This window comes from Morchella sextelata (assembly GCF_020137385.1).
Source record: "Morchella sextelata strain SCLS chromosome Unknown scls_19, whole genome shotgun sequence".
In the NCBI taxonomy this organism is placed as follows: Eukaryota; Fungi; Ascomycota; class Pezizomycetes; order Pezizales; family Morchellaceae; genus Morchella; species Morchella sextelata.
Genome location: NW_025408634.1, coordinates 1,089,975 through 1,104,948, shown reverse-complemented (window position 1 = coordinate 1,104,948; position 14,974 = coordinate 1,089,975). Strand labels below are relative to the sequence as shown.

At 53.4% G+C, this 14,974-nt stretch overlaps 6 protein-coding genes across 6 annotated transcripts; 1 reads left to right on the top strand and 5 right to left on the bottom strand.

The window, feature by feature from the left end:
* Positions 1-1,092: 1,092 nt before the first annotated feature.
* Positions 1,093-3,174, bottom strand: H6S33_005179 (uncharacterized protein; the record flags this gene model as incomplete). The annotated part of the gene is made up of 6 exons (XM_044836537.1): positions 1,093-1,179; positions 1,234-2,082; positions 2,139-2,650; positions 2,712-2,842; positions 2,914-2,978; positions 3,067-3,174. The coding sequence occupies 6 exons, from the start codon at positions 3,172-3,174 to the stop codon at positions 1,093-1,095; spliced, it is 1,752 nt and encodes a 583-aa protein (XP_044690392.1).
* Positions 3,175-4,591: 1,417 nt separating this feature from the next.
* H6S33_005178 (uncharacterized protein) lies at positions 4,592-5,032 on the bottom strand (the record flags this gene model as incomplete). The annotated part of the gene is made up of 1 exon (XM_044836536.1): positions 4,592-5,032. The coding sequence occupies one exon, from the start codon at positions 5,030-5,032 to the stop codon at positions 4,592-4,594; it is 441 nt and encodes a 146-aa protein (XP_044690391.1).
* Positions 5,033-5,172: 140 nt separating this feature from the next.
* On the top strand, positions 5,173-7,108 carry H6S33_005177 (uncharacterized protein; the record flags this gene model as incomplete). The annotated part of the gene is made up of 7 exons (XM_044836535.1): positions 5,173-5,410; positions 5,501-5,698; positions 5,752-6,278; positions 6,343-6,386; positions 6,437-6,811; positions 6,884-7,010; positions 7,064-7,108. 7 exons carry the CDS (start codon positions 5,173-5,175, stop codon positions 7,106-7,108), a joined length of 1,554 nt encoding a protein of 517 aa, XP_044690390.1.
* Positions 7,109-8,760: 1,652 nt separating this feature from the next.
* H6S33_005176 (uncharacterized protein) lies at positions 8,761-9,753 on the bottom strand (the record flags this gene model as incomplete). The annotated part of the gene is made up of 2 exons (XM_044836534.1): positions 8,761-9,578; positions 9,636-9,753. The coding sequence occupies 2 exons, from the start codon at positions 9,751-9,753 to the stop codon at positions 8,761-8,763; spliced, it is 936 nt and encodes a 311-aa protein (XP_044690389.1).
* A 1,561-nt stretch (positions 9,754-11,314) lies between these two features.
* On the bottom strand, positions 11,315-11,934 carry H6S33_005175 (uncharacterized protein; the record flags this gene model as incomplete). Its single annotated transcript, XM_044836533.1, has 2 exons — positions 11,315-11,455; positions 11,518-11,934. 2 exons carry the CDS (start codon positions 11,932-11,934, stop codon positions 11,315-11,317), a joined length of 558 nt encoding a protein of 185 aa, XP_044690388.1.
* A 559-nt stretch (positions 11,935-12,493) lies between these two features.
* H6S33_005174 (uncharacterized protein) lies at positions 12,494-14,947 on the bottom strand (the record flags this gene model as incomplete). Its single annotated transcript, XM_044836531.1, has 4 exons — positions 12,494-12,904; positions 12,959-14,507; positions 14,622-14,817; positions 14,899-14,947. 4 exons carry the CDS (start codon positions 14,945-14,947, stop codon positions 12,494-12,496), a joined length of 2,205 nt encoding a protein of 734 aa, XP_044690387.1.
* Positions 14,948-14,974: the final 27 nt, after the last annotated feature.

Genomic DNA, 14,974 nt, shown 5'->3' with positions numbered 1-14,974 from the left:
GGGAGTGGATGTAGGAGGGGGGGGAATTTGGCAGGTTTGTGGCCAGAGAGGTCGTCAAGTGAATCTAGGGTTCGTGAGGTGGACGTGCTCTGGCTTGCTCTGGCATGCACGGCTCGGGGGCAAACGTGAGGCAAGTTGAATTTGCCAAGCCAAGCCTTGCCAAGGACCATGACTAACACCCCAAGGACATGTCTGCTGATCTACCACGCTGATATGAGCCATCATTTACTGATTTGTAGGCGATTTGGGACTATCCATTCCGGAATCTATGCTTGGCTTTGACTCATGTTGAGAAAGATGACACTTGGGGTTACATTCACGGAATATCACTCGACGGCACATTACATAAGGATTTATTAGACATTCCTCGGCGATAGAAACAGACCACTACCGGATTGAAACCGCCCAGACAAAAGAGGTAATTGATCTAAGGATCGCAAAAAGGTGTGCGTTTATTAGCTACCGAATCACTACATGTAGTCACAGTTCTTTTGGCAGCTTCAAACCGGCCGCGCGAGTATCTAATCACTCGGTCTAAAATATGAAAACTCACCCCAAACTCTCCTAATTCTACACACTCCCCGGCCATAATCCAGTGGAATCCAACCTAGCCCTCCTCCTCCCTCTCTTACACATAGTTAGGTAAACTGTGTGGTCCAAAGTAGCATAACACACAGGTTCATATATACAGCGTACAGTCGAATCTCCCTATAGGGGTACGCTCGGAACCGGAAATTCGTGCTGTAGCCCCCGTCAGAGAATATATGGATGTAGAATACCTAGCCCTGGCAGCTAACAAGCCCAACCTCCCAACCCCCAACTCTCAAACCCTCAAATACACATACTCCTGTTCACCAGTGCACAAGCTCCCCAAGGCCCTTTTACCGTATTCTACACCTCTCCAGTAGCCCGTAGCTAGTATTAAAAATTTGTAAATTCCCCGCCACCGTTAACGCCAACACCCCACCTTATTTAGCAAGAAGAACAAGAAACCCACAAGCTCAAACACAAGCTCAAGTCTCAGCACGAAGTATAAAAACTAAAAAAACATAAAACTAAGAATAAGCATGAAAATAACCCCCCCAGTGCCCACTATCTGCCCCCCACCTCCCTCCTCAACCTCCCCGCCGCAGTAGCCGGCTCCGGCGCCGGCCACGTCGGCACGATATCATCAATCTCCTGTACACTCCATTAGCCCCACGCACACCCACCCACATCAAAATGGCAACCTACATCCAAAAACGTCCTACTATTCAACACGCTCGTCCCGCCCAACACAACCCTCACCCCCGGCGTCGCCGCATTCACCTGCGCGATCAGCTTCGCCTCCTCATACGTCGTGCCGCCAACCATAAACACAATGACATCCTGCGGCTTCTCCCTAGTGCCCGTGCCCTCGACGAAGGGATGCGTCTGCTGGCTCAACCGGCCCTTAATCAGGTCGTTCAGCACCTGCTCCATCCGCGGCACATGCTGCGTGTACACGTTCTCCACGCCCTTGAGTCCCTTAAAGCCTGTTCGGGCGAGGGAGAATATGGACTCTGCTTTGGAAACGACGTCCTGTCGTTTCACGGAGGCCTGGTAGGTCAGGAGGTTCGGTATGACATTGACGCGGCCCTGCGGGACGCCATTGACCGCGAGGAGGTCGAGCAGGACCGATATCGCGCTATTATTGGTGCTTCCGTAGCGCAAGCTGTAGAGCGCCACCAGGCGGACCTTGTTCTCGTGCGGGATGTTTGACTGGAGGAGTCGCTGGATAGTCTTTAGGTCTGTAGCGTGGGAGTCGTTGCATGCGAGGCTCTGCTCGAGCTCGCTGACCTCGAGGAGGTTGTGTTTTTCGACGCGGCGGCTGAGCTCGCCGACGAGGGTGACGTGCTTGCTGACGTTGCCCGAGAGGCGGCGGAATTCGGGGTATTCTTCGACGAAGCGCTTCATGTCGGCGATGCTCTCGATGTTCATGTTGGACTTGGTCTTGTGCTGGTATTGGTCGACGTACTCGCGGATGTTGCCGCCGAGGTCGCCGAAGTTGAGGTACATGTTCTTCTTGAAGAACGGGTCTTGGTCTTGCGATAATACGATTTCCTACCAGAGTCAGCCAACGCACGAGAAACCCACCCACCCACCAAACGGGCACATACCTTCAACTCCGGCCTCACATCCGGAACCTCCGACAGGTCCACACGCCCATTCTGTATGCCCAGCAACTCATGCACCATCGCCTGATACGTCCACTGCGACAGCAGCGGCGTAATCGGATCATTCCTCCTATCCAATATCAGCAATATCGGGGGCGTATCCGCGCGCCTCCCAAAATCAAACAGCTGGTCCTCCTGCCCAATCTGGTACCTGACCTCTGCGGCCAGCTTCTTCGCCAGCGCGCTATTCTTCTCATACCGGATCAGCGGCTTCTTCTTGAGACTCAGCAGCACCGCGAGCACGCCGTCGGCGGCCCGCGAGAGCGAGTCCGTGTTCCACATGTCGGGGCTCGACGACCAGATCCGGCGCTGCGGCCCGCCGAGGCTCAGCGCGAAGAGGTCAGGGTTGATGACGAGGTAGTCGGCGAAGTACTCCTGGACCACGCGGACTACCTCGTGGTCGTCGGCTTCGGCGAGACGCTCGAGCGCGGACTTCTTGACGATGTTGCTAAAGTCTACAGACAGCTTTCCGTCAGCTTCAATACCAAGAGGGGGGGCGGTGGGGGTTTCCGGTACAGATGTGGTACTCCCCGTACTTCGGATCCCGGAACTCGTCAATGAGGAGCTGTATCGCATCCGACGACGGCCGCACGAAGCACAGGCACCGGAGATGCCGCATCTTCTCGCGGTCGGCATTGTCTAGTCGGCTTCACCGATCGGCACCGTCAGCAGCAGACCCGCATAGCACCGGGAGCTGGGGAAAAAAAGGTTCACAAACTCTATGAGGTACACCTCATGTCCCAGCAGCGCAGACTGCGTGATAGCTGTGGACACAATCGAGACCTACTCACTGGACGGTCAGCTCGGCGCTCTGTGGGGGGTGGAGGTTGCGGAGCCGGAGATGGGATGAGGTCGTGGTGGGGCAACTGACGGTTTCGCTATCCAGCAGGAGGATCTTCATCTTTCCCGACGAGCCCGCGGCCCCGTCGGCCGACACCATCTTCCCGACGTAATTGGAGACGGCGAGTACGATATCCATTTAGCTGGCGTTGTTGCGGGTGTTCCGTGCTCGGTGGGAGCTGTGCTGTCTGTGGGCGTGGGTTGGTGGTGGGTGGTGGGTGGTGGGGGAGCTATCGACCTAGGTTGCAGTTGCAGGTACCGCAGCAGCAGTGGTGGTGGTGGCGGCGGTGGTGGTGGTGATGCCAAGACATGCAGATGCTGGTCCCTGGCGCGTCGAGCTCCTGCGTCACGGGATAGCACTCGCTGGCCGAGCACTAGCTTTGGGCCGGTCAACCACCAGCTTTCCCCCCCGACCACCACTTACAAAAAAGAGAGTAGTAAGAAGTCTAGGAAACGACCATACTGCCACAGCGCCTAAACTCTACTCCTATATCTCAGCACAAGCACTCCACGGCAAGGCAGAACGAAGCCGCGTTGAACTAGGCATTGGTGGTGGCACTAGTGGTCGTGGTGAGGTGGTGTAAAGAAGATGGACATTGTAGCACTCGCTAACATGCACAGCTCCTAGATGCTACTGCGTGGTTGGATCAATATTGCAGCCACCAAAAAAAATCCCAGCGCGCGCAGGTCTGGAGGAAAGAGTAATACATATCTAGGTTTCCTAGGTGCAGAACAATGAATCCTGCGGCCGCGGGTGATCAAAGTTGGTAGAGTAATATCCGACATGCATGCAGTGAGATGCGGGCGTGGCCTATCTATCGTTATGCACTTGCCGCATGTCACAGAAGGAAAATAATGGTAGGAAGACAAAAGGTTCCCAACCCGGGGATCCAGGCAGATGTTCTTTCCCTAGATCGCTAGAGGCACTCATTAGTGTGGATGAGATTGAATGTACGTGTGCAGTGAAGATTACGGTCAGCGCAGAGACATTGGCTCTACCTACACAAGCGGCTGAGCCGGGCCATTCAGCCCGATGCTGCGGCTTTGTTCATCTCACTGGCTATGAGTTGGAAGTGAGTTTTAGAGTAAAGGTTGGATACGGGTTCTAGAATAACGACTTTACGATGCGGTTGTGTGGTCATGGGATATCACTCGTTAATTGAAGCGGGCCGGCGGGCTGAGATCTATCGTCATCTACTCTATTGTCATATGTATATGTGGTGGTGAACAGTTACTTTCAACATGAACTCTTTCGTAGTAACTGTTCTGTTCGGGTTGTTTGGCCCTTCTTTAAAATTCATATATCACCGCTCCCAACTGCGACTATCTAGAAAATATCGGCCAGGGAACGTCCAGGTCCTGCTCTTTCAAACCTTGGTATACCATGATATGCAATACATCTGATTCCCGCAATATCTATAACACTCCGTAAAAAAAAGAAAAGAGAAAAAAAAAAGTCTGTATTAATACCTGGTATCTCTCGACCAACATTTTACCCCCCCCCCCCCCCTAAACACCCGGCACCCTCCCACCGCCGCCACCCTTTCCTCCCCCACTCAGTTCTGTCTCGGCTTCACGATGCCATCATGCACGACATAATGCACGACCGTACTATCATCCGAGACCACCGCCAGCAATATCCTCTTCCCCCTCATCTTCCCTCCGCTCTCACCCCAGTACCCCTCCGGCAAGCTATCAAACACCTGCGCCCACTTGCGCAGTGTCCACTTCTCGCGCAGGTCGACGGGAAGCACCCACTCGTGCTGGCTGCGCTCGGGCGAGTTCTTGTCCTCGGCGTTGTAGGCGGAGGCGCTGTCGGGGTCGATGTAGACGGGGTCGGGCGGGAGGCCGGTGATGAGGGGGCGGGGGAAGGAGGGGGAGCTGTGGATCACGAGGGAGGACCAGTCGGCGAGGTGTTGGAGGTTTTTGTGTACGGTTTGGACGAGGTCTTGGAGGTGCGGGGTGGTGGTGTCTGTGGTGGGGGCGGGGGTGGTCATGGCTGTTGGTGGTGAGTGTGGTTGCGGTGTGCGGGTGTGGTTGTGGTTGTGGCTGCGGGTGTGGTGGGGTGGTGGGGTGGTCGATGATGATGAGTGCAACCGGCTCAGATCAAAGATCAGGGACGAGAATTTAAGCAACCATGCAACGTCGGTCCGTTTTGCAGCGTCTCTCGTCCGTGCGACCAGCCGCTCTCCTCGCAAACACAGCAAACACAGCCAGAGCGCAATGCCTCGCCAGTCTCCCCCGGCAGCCGCAGTCGCAGTCGCAGCGGTCACTCTCCTCCGACGCGGGCGCGGGCTCTCCTCCTCCACCGCAGAAGTTAGCCTTCGGCCAGCCGCTCTTTGAGACACACCCGCACCTGCTCAAGCGCGGCGAAGGTTCCCCACCACTCCCCACAACTCTCTCCAACTCCCGCTACTCCAATTGCACAGTCAAAGGCAAAAACTGATGCTCAGAAATGTGAATAGTAACCCCCGGAATCTCGGCCCTCGAATATGCCATGCGCCGAGCCAAGCTGGCCGCAGAGCTCCCCGATAACTGCATCGCCATCATCCCCTCCTCGCACGTAAAGTACCGCTCCGGCCCTGTCTTCTACGACTTCCACCAGAACCCCGACTTCTACTACCTCACCGGCTTCCTCGAGCCCGAGGCCGTCTGCGTCATCAGTACATCCCCCACTCCCCCTCCCACTCACCCGCAGTAAGCTCACCGCCCGCAGTCAAGGAATCCGGCCAGCCCGAAGGCGAACACATCTTCCAGCTCTACGTGCGCGACAAGGATCCCAAAGCCGAGCTCTGGGACGGCGCGCGCAGCGGCGTCGAGGCCGCCACAGAGGTGTTCAACGCCGACGAGGGCTTCAACATCGACAACCTCGAGCTACACCTCGAGCCGTACCTGCGCGGCGCGCGCAGCGTCTACACAGACCTATCGGTGTTCCCGTCGCGCGCGGTCAGCGTGTTCCATGCGTCGTTTGTGCACTCGGCGCCAGACACGTTTTCGTTTGTGCATAGGATTAAGAAAAAGACGGTGCCACTGGCGCCAGTGATGCATGGGCTGCGCAATGTGAAGAGCGCGGCGGAGGTGGCGAATATGAGGAAGGCGGGGAAGATCAGTGGGAGGGCATTTAATATGGCGATGCAGGAGAGGTTTGTGACGGAGAGAGGGTTGCATGCGTTTTTGGAGTACCAGTTTAAGGTGGGCGGGTGTGAGAAGGAGGCGTATGTGCCTGTTGTTGCGGGCGGCGAGGTGAGTATCCAGCCCTCCGAGAAGGAAGTCGGTGAATCGTTATATTGACAAGTGCAATGGGCAGAACGCATGCACAATCCACTACACCAGGAACGACGAAACCCTCAAGTAAGCCCCCCGCTCCACCCTCCTCCTCCCACACCTACTAACCCCCCTAGAAACGGCGACCTCGTCCTCGTCGACGCCGGCGGCCAATACGGCGGCTACGTCACGGACATCACCCGCACCTGGCCCACCTCGGGCGTGTTCACCGCCGCCCAACGCGACCTCTACTCCGTCGTGCTCTCCGCACAAAAACAGTGCGTCTCGCTCTGCCGCGAAAACGCCAACCTGTCACTCGACGCCATCCACTCGGTCGCTGAGACGGAGCTCAAGAGCGGCCTGAAGCAGATCGGCTTCGACGTGGGTGGCAGGAACATGGACACCCTGTTCCCGCACCATGTGGGACACTTTGTCGGGCTGGATGTACATGACTGCCATAGCTGCTCGAGGAGTAGGGGGCTGATGGAGGGGCAGTGTGTTACTGTTGAGCCGTGAGTTTTCTTTGCGCCTTTTTCTTGGGGGGGGGGGGGGGGGGGGGGTGGGCTAATGGGGGTGTGGTGCAGGGGCGTGTATGTACCCAACGACGACCGCTGGCCAGTGCACTTCAGGGGCATGGGCATCAGGATCGAGGACAGTATCTGCGTGGGCGATGAGCATCCCATCGTGTTGTCGGCTGAGGCCGCGAAAGAGGTGAGTCGATAATATGGTGTATAGACGGAAAGAGGTTGCTGACGGATGTTTAGATTGTCGATATCGAGGCGCTTGGCGAGAGTATTCGCCCGATGTAGTAATAGGTGTAGATAGATATCATTGAAAAGTTTGTAGGACGAGTGATGTTTGGTGATGCGTTCTGTGGTGGTGGTGTGTGTGCCTCCATTGGCGCGCGGGATCTGCTACATACATTGTGCAGCCTTCAATACGAAAATTATCGCACTGCCGCTGTCGTTCTTCTTGTCCGAGTGAGTGAGTGAGTGGGCATAAAACTAACCTGTGTACCAATTTATAGCAAGGGTGAATTTCTACTTCAAGCACAATCATTCTTATAGCAAGCATATAGGGAGACTCGACTGTAGCCCGTGATAAGATAACCGTCGCGTCCAAGGCTTTCTAATTATTTATGGGAGTGGCTAGCTGCTCTATTTTCTAACCGCCTCTGGACTTGTAGCATCACGGGCGATCACTCGATCCCATGGGTCGTCATGTTTAGTGCCTGTACACAGGTGGGAAACGTTTTCAGGCTGTTGGTGATCGAGTCTCTCTATCTGAGGTCTAGAGGGGGCTGTGACTCCGAATGTTCAGATGCAGAAAGATGAGAGTGATGGTGGTTGGATTACATGTGTTGCCGCAGCTTAACTTATAGGTCTTGAAACACATATGCTTAACCGAGTCCGATCACGTAGCAGTTGAAACGTGTCTGAACAGATGGTCTAACCTACAGCTGCCCCACAACGTTCCTGGGTGTAACAAAGGACTAGCTGTTTCAAGGTATATATTCAAGAACACCGTGGGACAATGGATACATAAGAGCTGTGCCATAATCTATGAATCACACTCCTACACTGCAGTGTCTTTGGATTGAGTACCTTTCCCACAGACTGGGGCTTAGGTTGGACAATCTGCCGCGAGGTGGAGGCATCATCATGAACTATCACTCGATTATATGTAATTTATGGATGGTGTGGTTTGGGGTGTGGATATAGTAGCGCCCCAAGACTCGTTGCTCTACATATCGCTTGAGAAGGAGACTTGGTTGGGAGACTGATTGGTTTGGGTTTTTATATCGGAATTGGTATCGTAAAAACGAGTTAGGACTGTTCTTAACAGCCAGATATAACTCAACTGCCCCCCCCCCCCCCCCCCGGCAAACCTGACTACGTCAAAACAACGCAAATTGCACAATCCATACAAGCAAAAAAAAAAAACACAAGCACGCCCAATTTTCCTCAGCCCCTCGCAACCGCCAAAGGCCAATGAAAAAAAGAAGAAGGCATAGAACCCCAGGCACAGTACTGACCCGCAACTCGGCTCCAGCTACGAAGCTGGTAGCGTCCCTCGCGGAAGGTTCGTACACCTAGGGGAAGACGAAAAGGGAGCAAACGGGGCTTGCACTGGACCAAAAAGTGAGACGTTGGAAGATATATACGTAGCTACGGTGTTAGGTACTGAATAAGTTGTTGGCGGATATCTATTAGTTAGTAGTGATTCGCCTGTCTTTTGTTTTTTTGGGTACTGTTGCCCGGTTCTCTCCCAGTTGCCTGTGGGTTGTAGAGGTGGTGCGGTGTGGGGGGTTTATATAGGAGGAGGTGGTGGTGGTATGTATAGGCGGTTTCATGGTGGTCTATTATCAAGATGAATGGTTTTTCTTTCTTTCAAGATGGTTTGATTGATTATTTGACTACCTACCTAATAATACACATTGTCTTCTTGATTACTGCCCATCTCAACCCATGAGCACATCTCCACCACCCTCCTTCTTCAGCCTACTCCTCGCAATCCCCAGCAGCAGCCTCTCCTTCACCGCCTCGTTCAACACCAGCCTAACAGCCGTCGCAGTTGTGATCGCTCCATCCATCAACAGGTCCAGCTCATCCCCACCCTGATCCGCCGTATCCACGGCCCCCTTGGTCCAGAGCAGCGTGACCTCGTCTCTGCCCGCCATATAGCCCACAACCGCGGCTGACACAACCTGCCCGCCATCCGCCGGACTCGGATCCAGCACCACCACCGGCGCCGGCAAATCCACATCTATTGCATCGGCCCCAACAGGCGCCCTCCTCACCAGCGCTGCAACCCCACCAGACACCAGATCCACACACTCGATGCCCGCGTCCGCCACCGCAGCACTTGCACACGTGATTGCGCCCGCAAGCACATTCATGAGTCCGACCTCCACGCCGTCGTCATCGTCGCCGTCCAAGCCGCCCTCACAGTCCAGCACCGTGATGAAGATGTCGATGCCGCTCTTCGGGTACGCGGCCGTCTTGATGCTTTTTACGAGTGCGTTCTGGAGCTGGACGGAGAGGTCGCGCTCGACGGCGTCGCGCACGTAGCTGCGGCGCTTGTGGGGCGTGGAGAAGGGCGCGAACTTGAGCTCTGCGGTGAGGCGGGCGTGCGGTGAGAATGGGGCGCTGGACGGGAGAGGGCGCGGGCCGTAGACGGAGGCGGTGAGTTTGAGGGTGGGGGTGCCGGCGGGGGCGGGGGAGGGGAGCTCGAGGAAGGAGGAGCCCGTGGCAGGTGGGGTGAGGGAGGTCTTGAGGACTGCTGGGGGTTAGCTAGAGTTAGGGGAGGGGGAATTGGGTAGGTAGGTGGACTTGCATATTTTTCGCAGAGCATCGGGAGCTCTGGGTGGGAGCTGTTTGGCCTTGGGTACGCCGGCGTAGACTAGAGGGGTTGTTCCCTCCGAGGGCCCGTTTATGCGGCGGCGGTCGGTCATTGCGGTGTTTCAACGAGTGGCTGCTGCAATTGCTTCAGTTTCTCGTTCTGAAATCGTCGTTTGATACCGTTCAAACTCGACTAGCGGCAGATTTGGGTTAGTTTGCTGGAATGAGGCTCAAGTGAAGCCCGACTTCAAGCCAAGGCACGACGTCGGTGAAACCTTTAGCGGGGTAGGGTCTTGCCCTGGCAGCACTGGCCTGGCTCGCAGCTCAGGCAGCGCAAGGTTAGATTTTCTTCGTGCAAGGTTAAATTTTCTTCACGCAACGACACTTCCTTTCCCTCTACATCATAAATCGCCAACCACAACATCATCATCAACAACGACGACGACAAAGAACGGCAACCAATGGGATCCCCATAGGGATCATGGCTGGCAAAGGTAAATTCAAACCCTCTCTATGTATTCTTCCCTATTCCCCTTCGAAATGATGAAGTCTTATCACTTTTGTTTCGGATATTCATATGTGATCCATTAAACAAACATGCACTACCATCTGATCTTCGCCCTTCTCTTCTCAAATTTGCATCTCACCCTCTCACACTCTCCGATTTCCTCAATTGCTAACAGTTTCGCTGTTAAGACAGGCAACGATCACCATCAGCACAATTGGAAATACCGCATTCGCGGTACCAGGATACAAACTGTAAGCTTAAGAAAATTTCTTCTGTCTTTGCCCTGACCCCCCGACGTTTTCGTGATGAAAAAAAAAATTCAGTTCTGCTTCGGATATTCCGATGACGATAACCCTTTACCAAACATTCATTTCTGATCCTACGTCTAATTCCCAACCTTTAACAATTCGTCTCTCGCTCAATCTTGCATTGATGCTAACGATTCTCAAAGAACTTTATAGGCACCCATCATACTTACACACCCTGCCCACAGGCAAAAACACCAATGGTAATTACTCCCCTAATCCACCCCCCCCCCCCCCCCCCGCCCCTTTCTATGATGACAATAGTCGATCCATTCAACGAGTCCCCCCACCCGCTCTACCTCCCTAGCCCCCGGCTTCCCCTTCCCTGCCCGTTCTTCCCTCGTCCCCCCATGCTTGACTCACCTACGACCCAATGCCGCTGTAGCGTTCTGTTGCGGTGTGCGGCGGGCGGCGGGGTGTAGGAGGACGGCTTGGTTCTAGGGCGAGGACAAGAGTTAAGGCTTGGGAAGGGGGGTGTGGTTGGCGTGGTTTTTACGGGTAATTGGGCCTTTGCGTCGCTCTCCAAGCTGAAGGGTTCACCGTTTTGGGGGACCTGGATGTGAGGGTTGAGGCGGGGTGGGGGGGGGAGTACACACGGCTTTCTGAGGCGCAGTGTTGAATACCATTTTTTGGATGTTGGTATTGGTTGGCGCAAGTGCTAACGTATCGAAGATTATTTAGGTTCTTTAGAATATCATGGCTAAACGCCAATAATACTAATAATAGTTCTAAAAATAGAAATAGTAATAAAAAATAATTAGAATTAAATTCTTTATGATCATTGACCCGTATAATTATTACTACTGTGACCTGTGCCATTTGTCTAACTACTATTTGTGCTTGACCGTGAATAATTAATAATTACCCACCACCAACTGCCCTCCTCAAGCCCTCTTTAAATGCCTTTAATGCCTCCTCCTCTTCCTTTTTCATCTCCTTCTCGAAAGCGTCCATACGCTCCTTGAGCCTCTCCTTCCTCGTCCGATCTGTACCAGCAGCTTGCTGCCCTCTAGTTAGTATCTACCCAAAATACTCAAACATATAAATAAGAAAATCAAACTCACATTCGCCAACCTACACCTCAACCTCCCCTCCCTCACCTCCTTCAAACTCACTCCCGCACCCGCACCCGCACCCGCACCCGCACCCGCACCGCCATCCACCAGCTCGTTGACACCCAACCTCCTCCACTCCCTCTCCACCCTCTCGACCTCAACACCGACCTCGCGCATCCTGCTACCCGCGGTAAACAGCGTCGTGTCTTCCAGCAGCGGGTCGTGGTTCGCCACGAAGCTGTCGAGCAGCGGCTGGGTGAAGGCCGCGGGCGGGGGGAGCAGCGTGGGCCGGAGGAGGGCGCTGTAGATGTGCGTTAGGGCTGGGCCGGTTGCGGGGAGGGTTGTGCTGCTCAGTGTGGGTGTGGGCGTGGGGGTGGGAGTGGTGGGGCGGGAGGTTGGCCGGGGGGTGGGGTAGAGGGGGAACATTGGTGGGTGGGTGGTAGGTGGGTGGTAGGTTTGTAGATGGGTTTGTAGATATTTGGGTTTGCAGATATTTGGGTTTGCGGGCTTTGTTGTTCTGTTGGACAGGTGATGAGCGTGCTGATCTTGAGGGTTTGGAGTTGATAATCAGGTATCTATCGATAAACAGAACACTACTAATTCTGACAACTTTATTGCCAAGCAAGAGATGCATGGTGAAGTCACTAGTTGACATTTTTAGGTTGTAGATTGCATGGATCATGCAGGAACCAAAAGGTTAAAGAGAGTGTTTGCAATTGCAGTCAAAAAAAGGAGTATAAACTAAAAAATAAAAAAGACTACACCCCCTCGCCTCCTAGCTTTTGTACGTCCCTTCGTATTGCCCTAATATATACCACTAGATTCGAACGTGAGAAGAAAGACCATACACACCCTTCACCCAGCAGACCCAATACAAAAATGCCAACAAAATTTTAGTCCATGAAAAGAAACGGAAACAAAAAGCATCCACCCCCCCGCCCGCCCAAGTACAGAAAGAAAGAACAGAAGGATTCAAGCTTTCTCCTTACACAACCTCCTCATCGTGCTCACTTATGACCTCCTCCACAATCTCCTCGATAACGGTGTCTTCCGCCTCATCCTTCTTCTTCTGGGCCGCGTTGGGGTCCTCTGGCAGTCCGAGCTCGACACGCTGGGACTTGAGGTCCTTCTCGACCCGCTCTCTCCATGCGCGCCATTCATCGAGCTGCCTCTTCCGTGCCTCGACAACCTCACGGTTGGCGGTCTCGGCCTCGAAAGTGTCCTCCTCGTCGAACTGGCGTGAGTATTCACGGAGGTTCTTGCGGATGGTCTTTTGCTCCTCCTTGGAGAGCATTGTTGGTGGGCGGGGACGCCAGAGGAGCTGCTTGAAGCGGTCAATGTGCTCTTCGCGGAGAAGAGTTCCCTTGAAGTCCCAGAGATGGTAGCCGTTTTCCATCTATAGACTGTGATTAGTACTTGCAGAGAATCAGAGCGCTGTAGGGAAACATACGGTGTGCCTCCACATGCTCACGCTAGTAGCGACGTATCGTCCAGTGGGGTCCCATTCGACGTCGGTCACGCCGTAGTGCTCAGAGGCGCCCATGAGCATGAGGTTTGCAGCCACTTCCTTGTTCTTGGTCTCTGGTTTCTGCTTTTCACCTTCAAAGTCGCAGTCCCAGAATTCAAGGTCGAAGCTCTGCTGCGAGTGGACGGTGGCAATCAGCACAAAACGACCCTTGGGAGACCAGTAAATGGCGTTGGAATTCTTCTTTTCAACGGTTTTTACAAGGCAGAACTCGCCGACGCCGTTCTTGATTTTCTCAGGGGCATAGAAAGAAATATTCGTCTTGGGGGCGACAGCGGCGCCTTGGACGGCCTCATCGGTGGTAATGAAAACGAAACGATCGCCCTTGGGTTCCCATGCAAAGTTGACCACTGTCTGCTTGAGTTCGACGATTTCGACGGGAATGTTCTTTTCCTTCACACGGAAGAATTCGAGGGAAGTGTAGGTCGACTTCTTGGTCTTGGTATGCCTATCAACCTTAACACAGAGATATTTACCCTCTGATTGCCAATGAAGCTTGCAATCCGACACATTAACCAAATTTCGTGTACGAACAATGGTTTGGGAAGGAATGTTCATAAGAGTGACACGGGCAGTTTGGTTATTCATTTCCGGAGTCCAATAGGTGAGCATCTGTTCAGGCTTGGATTTACCCTTTCCTTCCGGAATTGAAGGAGACCACTCGAAATCGACGACACCCTCAACCTTGACCGCCTTCTTTCCGAGAAGCATCATGCTAGGTGTTTCATAGATCTGAATAGCTTGTCCGGGGAGGACACGGGCGACGTACTTGTCGTCCGATGACCATTTGAAAACAGGCCAGTTAATCTTCTTGCGTCCCAAAGCCTTGACACCCTCGTCCGCGTCGTTCGCAGCCTCAAGAGATGTGAATGATCGCAAGAGGTTACCAGTCTTGATATCCCAGACGATAAAATTCTTGCCATCCTCATCTACACTGAGAGGAAAGCCTGGAGGGGGGTTTTCTGGGATTGAAATAGGTCTGTTCGACCAGGTGACAATATAATTTTCGTTTGGTGAGAAATCGACCAAATTGGCAGCAGGATGGGCGAATCGCATGACACGTTTCCAGCTTGGACCACCCCAAAGTTGAACACCTTGTGCGTGGACGGAGGTAAGATAAGTTCCTTGTGGAGACCACTGTACAAATGACTCGGTCCAGTGTTGTCTATCAACGACTGGTTCTGGCTGGTCCTTCTTCTTGTTCCAAAACACGCCCACGCTCTCGCCACGGTACATCACAAACTGATCACGGCCATTAGGCTCGCTCAACCAAGAACGGAAATGTTCCCGTTCAACATAGGGTTCTATCTCAGGCTCCACATATTCTTCCTTGATCCGTCCCTCCCGACCAAAGTGTTCGATGTCCGTAAGCTTATTGATAGCAATGGTGTGTTTTCTATCGAGCGCTATACCGCTCAACTGCTTGCAAGCAGCAAGGGCCTGTTCGGGAGTCTCGTACTCAACAAAGGCGTACCTGAACCGTCGTCCTCAATATGGCATCCTCTGGCATGAAGCAAAAAAAAAAGAGCAAAAAAACCAAAAACTGGCAAACAAAAAATCCACTGGCAAGGTCGCATGGCGCACTTACCCCTCAGTTTTGTTGGTTTCGGCGTTCAGAGGCATGGTAACTGAGTCGGCCTTTATCTTTCCAACTTCACTCAACTTCTTGCTCAAGAACTTGATCAATTTGCCCCTGTTCTCTTCCGGAACGATGGGGCATCCATCGACAACGACGAAAGCATCGAGTCCCTCGTCAAGTCGTACCTCAAATTGTTCTCGGAGATCTACACATTCAAGAGTCAACAATTGATGAAAAAAATGCAGAACATTGTGTAAGGACGAAAAAAAAAAAGCTCATTACTCACCCGAGAAGTCGATATCTTCATCATCGTCAAATGAGCTATGGGGCGCCATGATTGCAGGTATCTAGTAGTGACTAAA